Source organism: Trichomycterus rosablanca, chromosome 11 (genome assembly GCF_030014385.1).
Source record: "Trichomycterus rosablanca isolate fTriRos1 chromosome 11, fTriRos1.hap1, whole genome shotgun sequence".
NCBI lineage: Eukaryota > Metazoa > Chordata > Actinopteri > Siluriformes > Trichomycteridae > Trichomycterus > Trichomycterus rosablanca.
The window spans coordinates 27,959,824-27,977,122 of NC_085998.1; the positions used below are offsets into that span (position 1 = coordinate 27,959,824).

At 42.4% G+C, this 17,299-nt stretch overlaps 1 protein-coding gene across 1 annotated transcript in view; it reads left to right on the forward strand.

The window, feature by feature from the left end:
* Positions 1 to 17,299, forward strand: part of cttnbp2 (cortactin binding protein 2) — a 105,558-nt gene that overhangs the window by 65,988 nt on the left and 22,271 nt on the right. The window contains exons 5-10 of the mRNA XM_063004130.1: positions 1,701 to 1,907; positions 6,234 to 6,333; positions 6,655 to 6,805; positions 7,463 to 7,684; positions 10,971 to 11,088; positions 12,347 to 12,607. Of these exons, the coding sequence (XP_062860200.1) occupies positions 1,701 to 1,907; positions 6,234 to 6,333; positions 6,655 to 6,805; positions 7,463 to 7,684; positions 10,971 to 11,088; positions 12,347 to 12,607 (1,059 nt within the window). The remainder of the gene's footprint in view (positions 1 to 1,700; positions 1,908 to 6,233; positions 6,334 to 6,654; positions 6,806 to 7,462; positions 7,685 to 10,970; positions 11,089 to 12,346; positions 12,608 to 17,299) is intronic.

Here is a 17,299-nt window from a genome sequence, read left to right on the forward strand (position 1 = left end):
TTCAAATGTTCTTAGAGACGAAGCTTAGGGATAGTTCAGTTCCTCTCCACATGTAGCATTTCGACTGTCTTTTTGATATCTCTTGAAATGTAGATTTGATATGAAGTGTATTTAATTATTTTGTGTGATTTTATGCTGCATATTGTCATCTAACCCAATTGAAACTGCATTGTTTTCTTTTAATTGCATTATGAGTTTTGTCCAGTTTGTGGGACCTGATCTTGACCTGAAAGCTTTGATTTTTCAGATTTATAGGCACAAATTTGTGGGCACCAAAATGTGAACCCTTCTGACACATTCACCCTGTAAAATGCAGCACAGCTAGCTCAGTTCAACAATTAATTATCAGTACCCATCTTAAAATACACTATATTGCCAAAAGTATTCGCTCGTCTGCCTTTACACGCATATGAACTTGAGTGACGTCCCATTCTTAATCCATAGGGTTTAATATGATGTCGGCCCACCCTTTGCAGCTATAACAGCTTCAACTCCTCTGGGAAGGCTTTCCGCAAGGTTTAGGAGTGTGTTTATGGGAATTTTTGACCATTCTTCCAGATGCGCATTCGTGAGGTCAGACACTGATGTTGGACGAGAAGGTCTGGCTCACAGTCTCCGCTCTAATTCATTTAATCCTAAAGGTGTTCTATGGGGTTGAGGTCAGGACTCTGTGCAAACCAGTCAAGTTATTAATTTTTCTTCCACACCAAACTCGCTCATCCATGTCTTTATGGAACTTGCTTTGTGCACTGGTGTGCAGTCATGTTGGAACAGGAAAGGGCCATCCCCAAATTGTTCCCACAAAGTTGGGAGCATAAAATTGTCCAAAATCTCTTGGTATGCTGAAGTGAGTTCCTTTCACTGGAGCTAAGGGGCCGAGCCCAACTCCTGAAAGACAACCCCACACCATAATCCCCCCTCCACCAAACTTTACACTTGGCACAATGCAGTCAGACAAGTACCGTTCTCCTGGCAACCGCCAAACCCAGACTCGTCCATCGGATTGCCAGACGGAGAAGCGTGATTCATCACTCCAGAGAACACGTCTTCACTGCTCTAGATTCCAGTAGTGGCGTGCTTTACACCACTGCATCCGACGCTTTGCATTGCGCTTGGTGATGTAAGGCTTGGATGCAGCTGCTCGGCCATGGAAACCCATTCCATGAAGCTCTCTACACACTGTTCTTGAGCTAATCTGAAGGCCACATAAAGGTTGAAGGTCTGTAGTGGCATCCGCTGACCCCGCTCTGTCATTTTACATGGCCTAGCACTTGCTGTTGCTGTCGTTCTCAATCGCTTCCACTTTATTATAATATCACTGAGAGTCGACTGTGGAATATTTAGTAGCGAGGAAATTTCACGACTGGACTTGTTGCACAGGTGGCATCCTGTCACGGTACCACGCTGGAATTCACTGAGCTCCTGAGAGCGACCCATTCTTTCACTAATGTTTGTAGAAGCAGTCTGTATGCCTAGGTGCTTGGTTTTATACACCTGTGGCCATGGAAGTGATTGGAACACCTGAATTCAATGATTTGGATGGGTGAGTGAATACTTTTGGCATTATAGTGTATATTGACTAGTTCACACATTTTTTTAGTTCTGAATTTCACTTGGGTGACTGTGACGGTTTTTGGAACACATTTTGGCGTGCCCTCTTAACAAAGTCTCTTTCGTTAACTGTTGCTTGCCCCTCTCAGGCTGGTGTCCCTCCGTAGTCCCCCCGCCAACCTGTGGTGACCCCGTCCCCCTGGATGACGGGCACACCCTTTTGCTCCAAGCTGCTTCCCAGGGAAATGTCACTTTATTGTCTATGCTGCTTAATCAAGATCCATCAACGGATGTCAATCACTTCCAACAAGACCTAACCTCTGCCTTGTTTTCTGCTGCTCAACATGGACACACAGGTAAAGCTGTACAGATAAAGCTTGATTTGAGTAATTCGGGTTTGCTACTCTGGCTTGTACTGTTGGTTTACTTCTTATGAGTATTTCGGTGCACATGAACTTAAAACCTTAATTTGTAAGGGACATTGGATGGTTGAATTGAATGATTAAATTCATCCAATATTATCTAATGTCTGCAATTATGAACCAATATAAAAAAGATTAAAAGAGGATTATGGGGCACTAAATACTCCTAAGCTTTCTACAACTAAATAAATCAAATACTCGGTGCTAACATACCTATATAAAATCATGATTATAAAACATATTAAAATTAGGGCTGTCACACGATTATGTTTTTTTAATCGAGATTAATCGCAATTAAAGAACCAAAATAATTGCGATTAATCGACTGCAAAAATAACTAAGCAAAATTTGAACAGTTCTGCACATTTTTATTGCAAAAAAATGTTTACCAATAAAAAATTAATAAAATTATGATAAAATTATTCAATCTAAATTATTTTTATAAAGCCAGCCAATGCCTATATAAAGTTGTTAACAGCTACCCATCTTTCAGCCAGTTATTTAAAATGACAAGTCTGTTCACATTATCTGGCAAAAGTGAGGATCTTTTCCTGTTCATAACCCTGCCACTGAAAACAGGCGCTCAGGGTACTGCAATGAACCATTTCTAGATGCAACACGTATAACGTCATGTAGACCCACATCGTTAACTATGTTAAAGCGTCTACAGTCTATTGCGATCTATTTAACACCAGTGTTTGTAATGTTCCCACGACATGTACAGTTCATGGGCTTTCCATCCAAATTCATCTGAAAAAAAGTTAGACTGAGCTCATTTTGCCTGTAACGCATATTCGTGCGCGCAGATGCCTGATGAAACAAAGACGTAAAGATGATATTAAAGCATCAATTAATAACTGTAATTTTGTCTGGTGATGATTTCTCACTTTTTGAAAACAAATATTATTATTTAAAATACCCGATATTTCACATTATGTAGCAGCTTGAGTCATTTGTAACTCACGATCGCAAACTGGAGAAAGACCCGTGTTATCGCTATAGGTATAAACACAATGTTGCTGTGTTAAAGCAGCGCAAATTAAAACAGTGACGTATGTTTAAAGTGGCACAAACAAAGCTTAATAAAAATTGTTGGATTAAAAATTCTATTCTCAGGCCGCTCAGGTGGCGCAGCGGTAAAGTACGCTAGCTCACCAGAGTTGGGTTTCTAGATGCATCGTATCGAAACTCAGCTCTACCTTTCCGACTGGATTGGGCGGCAGTATGAACAACATTTGGCTGTTGTTCAGGGGCTTAGAGGTAGAGTCGGATTATAGGTCCTCATAACTGGTACAACTGCGGCCCCTGCTGGTTGACTGACGGCGCCTGCACAGGGCTGAGGAATAACATTGAGGCCCTCCGTGCGCAGTGTCTCTCGGTGTATGAACTCGGCTCGTGCAGGTGAAAAATGCAGGCTGTACTGACTGCGTGCCGGAGGGGGCGCAAGTCAGTTGAGTGGCGTCCTCAGTCAGCGGCAAAAAGGGTTGAATCAGTATACAGGACGCAATCAGGGGAATTGGACACGATTAGAATGGGGATAAAAGTTGGAGGAAAAAAAAGTGGGGGAAAAAAAAAAGTATTCTCGATTAATTTTTTAAATCATGATTAAAATTGTAACGCGTTAATTAACGCAATTAACGACAACCCTGTTTAAAATATTTGGCTACTAGTAGTAAAAAAGCAGAAATATATGTAGCAATATAAATTCATTCTCAGGTATGACATTTTTGCTTATTTGTATTTGTGAACAATACAAGCATGTTTATTGGGAGTTTATTTACTTAACAGACATTGCTGACCTGCTTCCTAAATGCCAGCTTTGCCAAATTTCCATTCATTTTATTCATTTTCATGTTTTACCACTGTTTTATCCTGCTCAGAGTTGCTGTGGGTCTAGTTTCCACAGAATCATTGGGCACAATGCAGTAACACACTAGAACAGGATTCTGTTCCATTACAGGTTCTTGTAGCCCCCACTCAAGCATAGTGTAGGTAGATGCCTGAGCGGCCAATAGCATAGCTGGGAATTTAAACTCTGGATCTTAGCAGTAGTGGGCTAGGACAGTTGATTTCTGTACCACCCGAGTGATAACATTTTAAAATGATTGCTTAATATAAACATCTATTGTTTATTAGAGCTTTAAAGATGTATTTAAAAAAAAAAAGATGTATGCTGTGCTTTCCACCATTTGTGTGCCCACACAGGCACAATTGGCTGTGTCTGAAAGGAGGAGTGGTCGAACAGGTCACTCATTGCTTCTGCAGTTGTGGCTTCTGTCGAATGGTTGAAGCACCAGCACAAAAGATCTTTGATGGATAGCACTGTGTGACTCTTCATACACTATAGTGCTGTCTGTAAGACGCTGTCTCTGGCAGGTGAAAAGAAGCAGTGGGAGGGTGTGGATTTCTTCTGGCAGGGTGCTGGTCTGCAGCGGTGGGGGAAATTACAGTCGGGGAATTAGCCACGACTATATTCAGAAGAAAAAGGATGAAATAATAAAAATAAAAAATATGAATTCCCACGTATTTGTACTGTAACAAAGGTTTGCTATGTCGATTAGCAGCTAGTATACCATGCTGTTGTGCTTATATTTCTTATATATAATTGGGGTCATTGCAAAACACATTACATTTCACTACTATTCAATCAGTCTCTAGGAATGTTCTGATGCAAATAAGTCTCTGATACTCAAAACAGGTTAGCCATCTGACAGATGCTAGGTTACTATTGCTAAAGGTTGTTTCTAATTGCATACTGCACATATTCAGTGTTAAAGAATAACACTGTGACACTATGGGTCTGTGTGAAAACCTAGTGAGCCCTCTACATAGACAGCATTTTACATCATCCTACGCGCTCCCCTGAAGAACGCTGTCCGAATTCATAGATACCTTAAAATGCTGCCTTATGAGGTGCCTTATTTTGAAGCGATAAACTGCCTGAAGAACGATGGAGCATTTGATTCCTCCTTAGCGGTGAAGCCAATCCCAGCATTCAGTGCGGCACAACTTTTCTCACCAAAAATTACAAGTATGGCTGACTATTTCGGAGCAACAAACGAAGTTCTTTTCAAATGTAAATCTCTATTTCCTCGGCTGCTCCCGTTAGGGGTCGCCGGCGGATCGTGATTATCCGGATTCCCTTCCTGACACAACCCTCCCTATTTATCCGGGCTTGGGACTGGCACCACAATGCGCTGGTTTATGCAGCCCAGCGGCTAGGTAGCATAGGACAATTCAGTGTCTCCAGTTAGCCTGGCTGCATGTTTTTGGACTGTGGGAGGAAACCGGAGCACACGGAGGAAACCCACGCAGACACGAGGAGAACATGCACCCCACCTGGGGAACGAACCCAGGACCTTCTTGCTGTGAGGCGACAGTGCTTCCCAACTAGCCATCGTGCCACCCTTCTTTTCAAATGTAAATAAATTCTCATAATTTTTTAATTTTTTACATTTTATTTCCCCCTTTTTCTCCCCCTTTTAGCGCATCCAATTGTTCAATTTGCATCGTGCTTCCTCTCTGTCTATGCCGAACCCTGCCCTGACCGAGGAGATCGAAGCTAACCCATATCCCCTCCGAAACATGAGCAGCAGCCGGATGCATTTTTGCCACCCGCACATTGATGAGTTTGGCGCCACCTATCGTTGCATGCGGAGAGACACACCCTTAGGGCACTTTTTCCTAATCTCTGTGCAGGCGCCTCTAATCAGCCGGCAGAGGTCGTAATCGCATTCTGACAGAGAGAGACCCACATCCGGTTCTTTGTCCCACCCCCCACATGAGCAACCGGCCAATCGTTGCCCATACAGCCACTCGGCCTCGAACCAGTGAGGCAGAGCTGGATTCGATACAAGGTACCCAGAATCCAGCGCTGGTTGCAGCGTGTCTCTTTACCGCTGTGCCACCTGAGCGGCCTCTCATTAATTTTGTATTCGTATGAAGGTGTACAAGTGTCATTTATTTGCTGGCTTGCTGGCATGCTAGCAGGTTGTGCCACCTCAGCCCTTTGGTTTTGAATGGCCTGAGGCTAACTATGTTAGTTTAGTAAGCGAAAACTGCGGTGACGTAATCGTGGTTATCACTGTCTTAGTAGTGTGTCTGAATAACCTGCCTTATAAGTTCGATGTCTTATTAGAATTCTCACTACTTAGGCAGCTGCCTAGGTAGGCAGTAGACAGCAAGGCAGCTCACTAGGTTTTCGAACAGACCCTTTATATCCCAACATTGTCTTAAAATGAAGTTCTTTTTGTCGTGCAGAATGCTTAAATCTGCTGCTGAGTTTGGGGGCATCTGCTGATGCTTCTGATGAAAATGGATTTACTTCTTTACACATTGCTGCTGCTAATGGCCACCATGGGTAAGCACTTCTCTCTGATCTCATGTTCTCTGCTGCTGTCATGAAACCCCTACAATTAAAGAAAAGAGTAAAGAAAGGATTAATTATGCAGCATGTTGACCCATAAAGAAAGATAGAGGATCTAAAAGACAGTTTGTGCTGTAAATAGTACCCCTTGTGACCGAAAGCCTGTCCCTTATGCTTGCTGTCACTGATGTCATGATTTGCCTGTCTAAGTCACAGTTTGACCTGACCTTCTGACATGATTATACAAGCAGGACTCAACACCGTTGAATAATGAACACGCCATTGTCATCCTGTGATCTGTGTGTTTGCTTACAGGTGTGTGAGGGCTCTGCTGAACCACGGCGTGAATGTGGAGCGTGAGTGTATAGGAGGGCAGACTGCTCTAATCCTGGCCTCCAAGCATGGTAGCACAGAATGTGTCAAAGCTCTTCTGGATGCTGGAGCGAACCGCTCCCACATCACGGCTGTGAGTTTCTCTTGTTGCATTTAAATGGATGTTTTTGGATAGACTGCATTGTTTACAATGGGATTGTGTATAAGTAAACCGTAAACTTGTATTTAAATTGCTTTTACATATTCTGTATGCTCTTGATGAGTAGTATTTAGTCTTATTTTGTCTGTCTCATTCATTCCTGATCTTTTGCCAGATTTCTTCTGCACATCTCTGAATCACTGTTTGATTTAAATATCTTCATCCCTGTTCAAGTGAATCCTTTCATTTAGGAATTTTAAACCATTTGCATTTTCTTAATGTAACAGAAAATATTTTTAAAAATTCATCACAGATTCCGAAAACACCCCTAACCCCCCCCTTAGACATAGCCAATCTGGCAGACTGTTCACTACTGTGATTTACTAAAATATACATTTTGTTATAAGCACAAACTGAAAATGTGCTAAACTACATCACAAGATGATAAGAGAAGTTCATTTGTTGGATATTCCAGCAGCATGCTTAACCACACCTTTTGATAATGTCGTCATTTAAACCTGACCATTCGGTGATGCCAGTGCTTTGATTCTAAGCTTTGTTTTTAGATTTGTGCTTTAAACTAAAGCACAGTGTAAGTATTTTGAGTCTTTGTGTTCTACATTCATTCATTAGTGGATTTGTTCCTCGCAGGAAAGCTGCACAGCACTTCACGCCGCAGTGATCATGGGTCATGTGGATCCCCTGAAGCTTTTGCTGTACCATCCATTTCCTCAGGACAAGATGGATGGTTCAGCGCTCAACCAAGACACTGAGGACACACACCCTAGGCCAGTGATGACTGGTGTCATTCTTAACCATGCCAACCAGGAGGGCTGGACCGCTGCCCACATCGCTGCATCCAGAGGCTACAAGGTGATAGAGACTTAACAATCATTCAGGAATACACTATGCATGGCACTGACCCTTAGCATGCCAAAAAAAAAAACGCTACCAAAGCGTGTTGTTGTGATTTACTCAGTAGTAATAAGATGTAGGCTTTTAGCTTAGGCTTTTAGAAACTTGCCAGCTTGCTATATGTACACTGTATGGCTAAATGTTTTGAGGTCTGGTGATTTACACCTGATATAAAATTCATTATCAGTATAAATTATATACTTTAAACTTTTTTGGTTTCTTTATAAGTGTATTTCTGTGCATTAAGTGAGGTCTATAAAGACTTGGTTTGACAAGCGTGACGTGCAAGTTTAAATCTCAGCTTTGCTGCCAGTCGGCTGGGCGCCCCTAGCAGGCACAATTGGCCTAAAATGCGTAAGAGGCCCGAGGTGCCTGCACAGAAGTGGAGGAACGTAGAGATCAGTGTGTGACTCTCCGTGCATGAGACACACAAATCCACCAAAGTATGGGCGAATAAAAAGGGGTCAGTGGACTGTGCACACGTTTGAGGGAGCACATGTTGGGCAAATATAGCATTCTCGGATGTGATCGGGGTGCCCAGCAGTGAAAGACTAATTGGCCTCGCTAAACTGGGAGAACAAGAAATTTTTTTTTAAAAATAAAATAAAAACCATAGCCGCTCAGGTGGCGCAGCGGTAAAAACAAGCGCTGCAACCGGAGCTGGATCTCGAGTACCTCGTATCGAATCCAGCTCTGCCTCACCGACCGGGGCTGAGCGGCTATATGGACAACGATTGGCCTGTTGTTCAGATGGGCGGGACTACGGTCGGAAGTGGGTCTCTCTCGGTCAGAATGGTGCAATTACGACCTGCTGGCTGATTAGAGGCTCCTACAAAGAGATGAGGAAGGAGTGCTCTTAGGGTGTGTCTCTCCGCACGCAACGCTAGGTGGCGCCACACTCGTCAATGTATGGGTGGCAAGATGCATGCGGCTTGCTGCTCATATGTCGAAGGGGATGTGGGTTAGCTTCGATCTCCTCGGTCAGGGCAGAGATCGGCAGAGGCAGAAAGGATGCGTGATGCAAATTGGGCAATTGGACATGCTGAAAGGGGAGAAAAAGGGGAGAAAATGCAAAAAAAATAAAAAAAAATAAAAACTATTAAGTCACTCAATGAGGGACATTACCCTGAGGTCCCACCCTCCTAAAAGCTCTTGTAGGTTCCTGTTTTAAGTTTAAAATATGTTATTGCGGCACTGTGATTTTAAAGTATTTTTTTACATTTTTTAAAAATGTATTAAAAAAACGCACATTCTGGGTGTGTTCGAAAACCTAGTGAGCTCTCTACATAGACGGTACTTTACGTCATCCTACACGCTCTCGAGAAGTAGGCTGTTTGAATTCTTAGATGCCTTAAAATCCTGCCTACTAAGCCACCTTAAATCTGAACGAAATTTTGCCTGAATAACGAGGGAGCATCCGATGCTGCCTTAGTTCTGAAGGCAATCTGCCGCACAACTTTTCTCACAAAAAAAATAAAAAAACATGGCGGACGGATGTGGAGCAACGAACGAGTTATTTTCAAGCGTAAATAAATTCTTATTGATTTTTAATTGTACAAGTGTCATTTATTTGCAAATTCGGGCTTGTCAGCGAATGTAACTGTTTTCAGTACTCAGAGGGAGATGTTAGTTGACATGCTAGCGCGTTGTGCCACCTCATCCCATTGGTTTGAATAGCATGAGGCTAACTGTGTTAGCTTAGTAAGCGAAAACTTGATGGAATCGCTGTAATCACTGTTTAAGTAGTGCGTTCGAATAACCTGACTTATAAGTTGATGACTTATTAGAATCCTCTCTACTCAGGCATCTACGAGCAGTACGACAGCAAGGCAGCTCACTAGGTTTTTGAACACACTCTTTGCATCACTGTATAGTCCAACACACACACAAAGTAGTGATTAGAAGAAGGGGGTGGGGTAAATGGGACCTACTATCAATGGGAAACCTGAGTCTGAGACAATGCACTCAACCACTCCATGCTAGTTTGGTTTTGAGGGGGAAAAATCCCTTAAGCCTTTATGTAGTCATATGCTGACCCCAGCACTGGCATTGCATTATGGAAAAAATACAAACAGTAAGAAAGGGGGATGTAAAAAATGTTGATGATGTATGAGGTGTATAATACTTTGCATTTCCATGATAAATTGTGTAACTATCGATTGTTGGAATTTTATTTCATTTTATTATGTCAACAAGGTCAATATTTTTAACAGCACCATGACTAAACCAGAGAAAGGCCACTTTACAGGATGTGTGTGACAGAATAGACCACTGAAGTTGTGTCATCATTTTGTAGGCCACGCGATGTTGTTATGCCCATATTTGGTAACCCGGGTCTAAGAGAAATTTTGAATGAGAAATATGAACTGAGATTTAGAAAATTGCCTCTTTCGCATCCTGTAGTCATAAAAAATTGTTCCAGAGCTGTTACGTTTTGTTTTATGGAGATTCTTCTGTCTATTATCACTGGATCCTCTGAATTATGAAGTCGTTAAAGAGTCAAACTATGAATATTGCTACATGTAAGCTAATGCTACTGCGCACTGAATTGACGTCACTAAACTGGAAGCCTCTTAATGTTTTCTTTTTTTTTTCTTTCATAAGCCTCTTAAATAACCGCACGAAGCAGCGCGATCCACCAGTGTAACAGTGGAGTGATATTCACATGTTTTGGTTGATATTTTTAGTAGCTAGCTACATTAAAGTAGAAAGCGAGGATGGTTGGGTGTTATGCTTTTGGTTGTACTCAACAAACGCGGGCCGCTCTTTCAGTCAATTCGATTGGTGTAGTTCAGTGACGTCTAATTAATGCGCAGTAGCATTAGCTTACGTGTAGCATTATTAGTATTACGACCCTTTAACAACCTCGTAATTCAGGGGATCCAGTGATGTACAGAAGAAAAATGTACACAGGACAAAACGTATAGGGTTCTGAACATGTTTATTTAGCACAGGATGCGTTAGAGTCGATTTTTTGAAAACCCCGTTCAAATTCCCCATAGGAAATCTGAGTTAGACCCGGGTCTCCAAATATGGGCATAACGAGGACTACAGAATGATGCACGACTTCAGTGGTCTGGTAAAAGTCACTCAAGGCCCCTTTAAAGTCTGGTCAACCAGTCCCATTTTTTTTATTTCCTGTTGCACAGCAGCACAACACCCCGATGGATAAAGTCAGTGCACAGTACCTTAGAGAAGTAACAGTTGAGTGAATTTAACCTTCACATCTATGGTGTGTTTTTAGAAATGCCTGGAAGTGTTGTGTAGCCACAGCCAACATGACATTGAGAAGAGGGATAAATGTAATCGCACGATACATGACGTGGCCACTGACGACTGCAAAAACCTGCTGGAAAACCTGGGTGAGTGTGTTTTTGCATGTGCACTACACTGTGATCCTTGTGGTATTTACACCGATCAGCCATAATATTAAAACCACCTCCTTGTTTCTACACATATTGTCAATTTTATCAGCTCCACTGACCATATAGGAGCACTTTGTAGTTCTACAATTACTGACTATAGTCCATCTGTTTCTCTGCATGCTTTGTTAGCCCCCTTTCATGCTGTTCTTCAGTGTTCTTCAATGGTCAGGACTCTCCCAGGACCACCACAGAGCAGGTATTAATTGGGTGGTGGATCATCCTCAGCACTGCAGTGACACTGACATGGTGGTGGTATGTTAGTGTGTGTTGTGCTGGTATGAGTGGATCAGACACAGCAGCGCTGCTGGAGTTTTTAAACACCTCACTCTGACTGCTGGACTGAGAAAAGTCCACCAACCAAAAATATATCCAGCCAACAGCGCCCCGTGGGCAGCGTCCTGTGACCACTGATTAAGATGAAGGTCTAGAAGATGACCAACTCAAACAGCAGCAATAGATGAGCGATCGTCTCTGACTTTATATCTACAAGGTGCACCAACTAGGTAGGAGTGTCTAATAGAGTGGACAGTGAGTGGACACGGTATTTAAAAACTCCGGCAGTGCTGTTGTGTCTGATCCACTCATACCAGCACAACACACACTAACACACCACGACCATGTCATTGTCACAGCAGTGCTGAGGATGATCCACCACCCAAATAATACCTGCTCTGTGGTGGTCATGTGGGGATTCTGACCATTGAAGAACAGGGTGAAAGCAGGCTAAAAAGGTATGTAGAGAAATAGATGGACTACAGTCAGTGATTGTAGAACTACAACGAGCTTCTATATGGTAAGTGGAGCTGATAAAACGGTGAGTGTAAACAAGGAGGTGGTTTTAATGTTATGGCTGTACAGTACAATTAATTCTTTTCCTGCACATCCCAGCTTGTTTGGAAGCTGGGGTCAGAGTGCAGGATCAGTCATTGTACGGCACCCCCGGAGCAGAGTTAAGGGCCTTGCTCAAGGACCCAACAGTGGCTGCATAGCAGAGCTTGGATTTGAATCAACAATCCATACTCTGCTATGCAGCTAGTGTTGTGTCCTTGAGCAAGGCCCTTATCCCTGTCTTCTCTAAATGATCTGGTTTGAATTTAAAACTCACCATTATGATGCTTATACTTTTTAAACAAATTGATGTTCGTGATGAGGATTTGCTGGTAAAATCGTGCTCACTGATGCCTCTTTATGTCAGACTGCTACAGGGTAGTGGTGCAGGTGCATTTAGGCTCACCCCAGTCCCTGTGTCCTGTCGAACTGCTGGAAGATGGGTCCACCATTGGCACAGTTATCATCCAGCGGTTCACCAGCTGGCTGGAGTTAGTGCAGATTCTTAATAACCTGCTGACCAGTCACCTGCAGCTGATATGTGGGAACTGGGAGCTACAAGAAGGGCTAGGAGGAGAGGACATACCTATGGGCCTCTCCTCAGACAGTGTGGCCTCTGTGAAGATAGGTAAGTCAGTCTTAAAATACTTATTAAAAATACTATTTATATGCTTTAAAACCTAATTCTTATTCAGCTTATCTTTAGCATATGTACTGCTACAACAATAATTTTGACATTTTACCTTAGTAGTGCATCATAATCACATACACTGTTCAGCCATAACATTAAAACCACCTTGTTTCTACACTCACTGTCTATTTTATCAGCTCCACTTACCATATAGGAGCACTTTGTAGTTCTACAATTACTGACTGTAGTCCATCTATTTCTCTACATATCTTTTTAGCCTGTTTTCGCCCTGTTCTTTAATGGTCAGGACCCCCACAGGACCACTACAGAACAGGTATTATTTAGGTGGTGGATCATTCTCAGCACTGCAGTGACAATGACATGGTTAGTGTGTGTTGTGCTGGTATGAGTGGATCAGACACAGCAGCGCTGCTGGAGTTTTTAAATACTGTGTCCACTCACTGTGCACTCTATTAGACACTCCTACCTAGTTGGTCCACCTTGTAGATGTAAAGTCAGAGACGATCGCTCGTCTATTGCTGCTGTTTGAGTTGGTCATCTTCTAGACCTTCATCAGTGGTAACAGGACGCTGCCCACAGGGCGCTGTTGGCTGGATATTTTTGGTTGGCGGACTATTCTCAGTCCAGCAGTGACAGTGAGGTGTATTGTATATAAATAAATATTGAAATATTATAATAGAATTCTCAACTACTTTAAAGTCAGTTTGTTGGTTAAAAACTACTGCATTACCTCGCTACACTGTGTTCTTTCTGTTGGTGTTACATTAAAACTAATCAGAGTAAGTTAGCTTGCACTGTTCGATAACCTTTTACATTTTTAATTATAGTTACCTCTAAAAGCTAAAAATAGAAACTAATAATGATGTGGTGCTGCCATGTGCAGTGTGAAAAGAGCTGCACTTCTGTGTGTGGTGTGGATTGCTTAACGATTACGGATGACTTGTGGTAAACGATATAAAGAGGAGAAACGTGTTTGTGGTTGGTCAGCCTGCTATCCGAGGAAACTCAACCCACTGAACAGCTGTTGCTCGCTAAATTTCTCTTGGTCATAGATCAAGTTTTAATTTCCTCGTCTCAGCATTTTAGATGAGGTGCACATATTCTTTTTACATAGAAACAATGTGTTGTATGTTCACATGTGTGTATTCTATATAATATTATGTAGTATATTCTTTGTATATTATAGTTAGTTAATGTTAGTTACGATAAGGAATAAAGCATGGCTTGACTCACAGTTCTAGCAGAATAATCAGTGATGAGAGTAATGCTGGCGAAAGTATACAGTGGTACCTTGAAACTCGACGTTCTGGGAGTGGCATTACGTTTAAAAGGTGTTGAGTTTCAAGGGTTTTTTTTCCCCATAAGGATGTATGGGAAACCTATTAATACGTTCCATGGTCCTGTGGAACTGCATATATTTTAGGCTAATGTAAAATAATGGGGTTGTTTTTGACACTTATACACTGAAAATAACACAAATATAATATTAAAACACTGAAATACAATTGAAAAATACAATAAAACCTGCACTTTACGTTTACTTCTTTATTGTTTCCTTACGCTTCTTAATCATGGAGATGAGCGCCATGAGTGAGTGCTTTTGCGCTGGCTGTGCCGTTATTTTCTATGGAAACGTGACTTATTGTACTAAAACAACGAGCGTGGAATTTCATTAGTGGAGAGAACTAATAATAGAGTAATAATTAAGAGAAGTTTAGTGTTTCTATGCCGTTCTTTTAATACATTGTCACATTAAGCCTTTTTTTTAACAATAAGCGTTTTTAGACTCTCGTTTGGAAAGGCTGATTCTTACAATTTCTCAGCACCCTGAGCTATAACACAAGTTTAAAAATGAAACTGAGGAAAATCCAGCTAAACACAGATACATGTGGAGCTTTCAGAGTGAATCTGATGGTTATTCCACACAAATGCAGATTTGTCTCATATTCGCACTTTGATGACGTTTTAACGCACCGCTCCAGCCAAGCGCTGAGCAAAGCAGTAGCCGCACACGTCGTGTTTAAGGGTACAAATTTCTCGATGATGAGCGTTGAGTTTCAAAGATTTTGAGTTTAGGGGACGTGGAGTTACAAGGTAACACTGTATTTATTTGTTATTAACAGCATGTACCCGAGTGTTATTGTTTGTTAGAGTTTCCTTCCCTGTTTTTACATTGTCCGAATTTTGGATATATACAATTTCTTTGTGCCCTTTGGTGACCCCTGTTTATTGCACTGAGGAGGCTGGTGGGTTTACACATGCCTTCTGTGACCAGCGTTTTTTAATTATTAATATTTAATTATATATTTTATTTCTTTTTTGCCCCAGCTACCACCTGATTTTTACAAAAAGCCTTGATACATACAAAATATCACAATTTTTGCTGCTGAGGGATACCCGATTGCATCCGAGGAGAGCATGTCGCTGCTCGTCCCTCCTCTTCTAACCCCTGCATTCTACACAGGCGTCTCTTTCACCAAACAGGGTCCCTTGCACAGCGTATGAAGATCCCATCTACACATAGTCCGGTCATCCCGCCCTAGCAGATACGGTGGCCAATTAGTATCTGCTGCAGGCACTGCTAATTATGCTCGCTAGATGGCGCCCAGCCGACCGGTGGCAACGCCGAGTTTCGAACCGAGGAGTTCAGAATCTCAGCGCTGGTGTGCTAGCGGAATATCCCGCTGCTTGTGCCTGTAAATGCCACAGCCTGTTTGTATTGTTGCTAAGCACCAACATTAAAGCCTATTACCAACAGAAATTTTAAACGTCATAAAGCACAAGTACAAGTGGCTCGGTGGGTAGCAATGTCGCCTCACAGCAATAAGGTCCTGGGTTCAATCCCCAGGTGGAGCGGACTGGGTCCTTTCTATGTGGAGTTTGCATGTTCTCCCCGTGTCCGTGTGGGTTTCCTCTGGGTGTTCCAGTTTCCTCCCACAGTCCAAAGACATCTAGTGAGGTGAATTGGAGAAACAAAAAATGCCCTTAGGTGTGTGTGTGTGTATGTGTCTGCCCTGCGATGAACTGGCATCCTCTCCATGGTGTTTCTGGTGCCTTGCGCCCATTAAGAGCTGGAATAGAGTCCAGCACTCACCCCGTAAGTGAGTGTTCTGAAATCAGAGCAGGGTCCTATCTAGAATAAATATGATGTTCCTTATAAAGTGGCCAGTTTATGTTTGTTGGATATCATGATTAGCCAGTACTACTTCTGTAACTGTTGAGGACTTAACAGCAATAGTGTTTAAAATAGGTGTGCCACATGCATACACACGCCCTCTCACACTTACAAATAAACAAAAACATTTGCCCTTCCAAACCAGCATACTTTTAATATAATTAGACACACGGGCTAACTTTAAAAACTTTCAGTTCTTGGTTGTTATCCAAGGTGACACTGAGCCAAGTAGGGAACAGGCTGGCTTCAAGAACTAACTGAGCTTGGCTGGACCTGAGGGTTAACTACTAAAAATAAACCCAAGTTCACTTTTACCCCTCTGACCTTTTCCTTCTCACAAGCTTGTTTGGTTCGGTTTTGTTTATACGTAATTAGCTCTTCTTAGTTTTACATTAGGTAGTTTGTAGAGTACCTTCAAGGATAAAATAATAAGCATGAAATCCTACATCATGATGTCTGAAAGGACAAGGCCCTTGGTTGTCGCAGCAGTAAAATACCCTAGCCCACTATCGTTAAGATCCGGGGATCAAATCTCAGCGGTCTGCATGGACATGAAACAGCCTAGCCATTGGAGACCAGAACTGCTGTGGTGACCCGTGATTCATCAGTTCGAGTCCTTTAATGTCAAACACAGTCATGGACAATTTTGTACCTCCAGTTCATCTCACTTGCATGTCTTTGGACTGTGTGAGGAAACCGGAGCTCCCGGAGGAAACCCACATAGACACAGGGAGAACATGCAAACTCCACACAGAAATGACCCAGATGGCTCCACCTGGTGACCACTGATAAAACATGTTGGTTACTTACACCGATCAGCCATAACATTAAAACCACCTCCTTGTTTCTACACTCACTGTCCATGTTATCAGCTCCACTTACCATATAGAAGCACTTTGAAGTTCTACAATTACTGACTGTAGTCCATCTGTTTTTCAGCATGATTTGTTAGCCCCCATTCATGCTGTTCTTCCACAGAGCAGGGATTATTTAGGTGGTGGATCATTTTCAGCACTGCAGTGACACTGACATGGTGGTGGTGTGTTAGTGTGTGTTGTGCTGGTATGAGTGGATCAGACACAGCAGTGCTGCTGGAGTTTTTAAATACTGTGTTTACTCACTGTCCACTCTATTAGACACTCCTACCTAGTTGGTCCACCTTGTAGATGTAAAGTCAGAGACGATCACTCATCTATTGCTGCTGTTTGAGTTGGTCATCTTCTAGACGTTCATCAGTGGTCACAGGATTCTGCCCATGGGGCGCTGTTGGCTGGATATTTTTGGTTGGTGGACTATTCTCAGTCCAGCAGTCAGAGTGAGGTGTTTAAAAACTCCATCAGCACTGCTGTGTCTTATCCACTCATACCAGCACAACACACACTAACACAAATAATACCTACTCTGTAGTGGTCCTGGGAGAGTCCTGACCATTGAAGAACAGCATGAAAGGCAAAGCATGCAGAGAACCAGATGAACTACAGTCAGTAATTGTT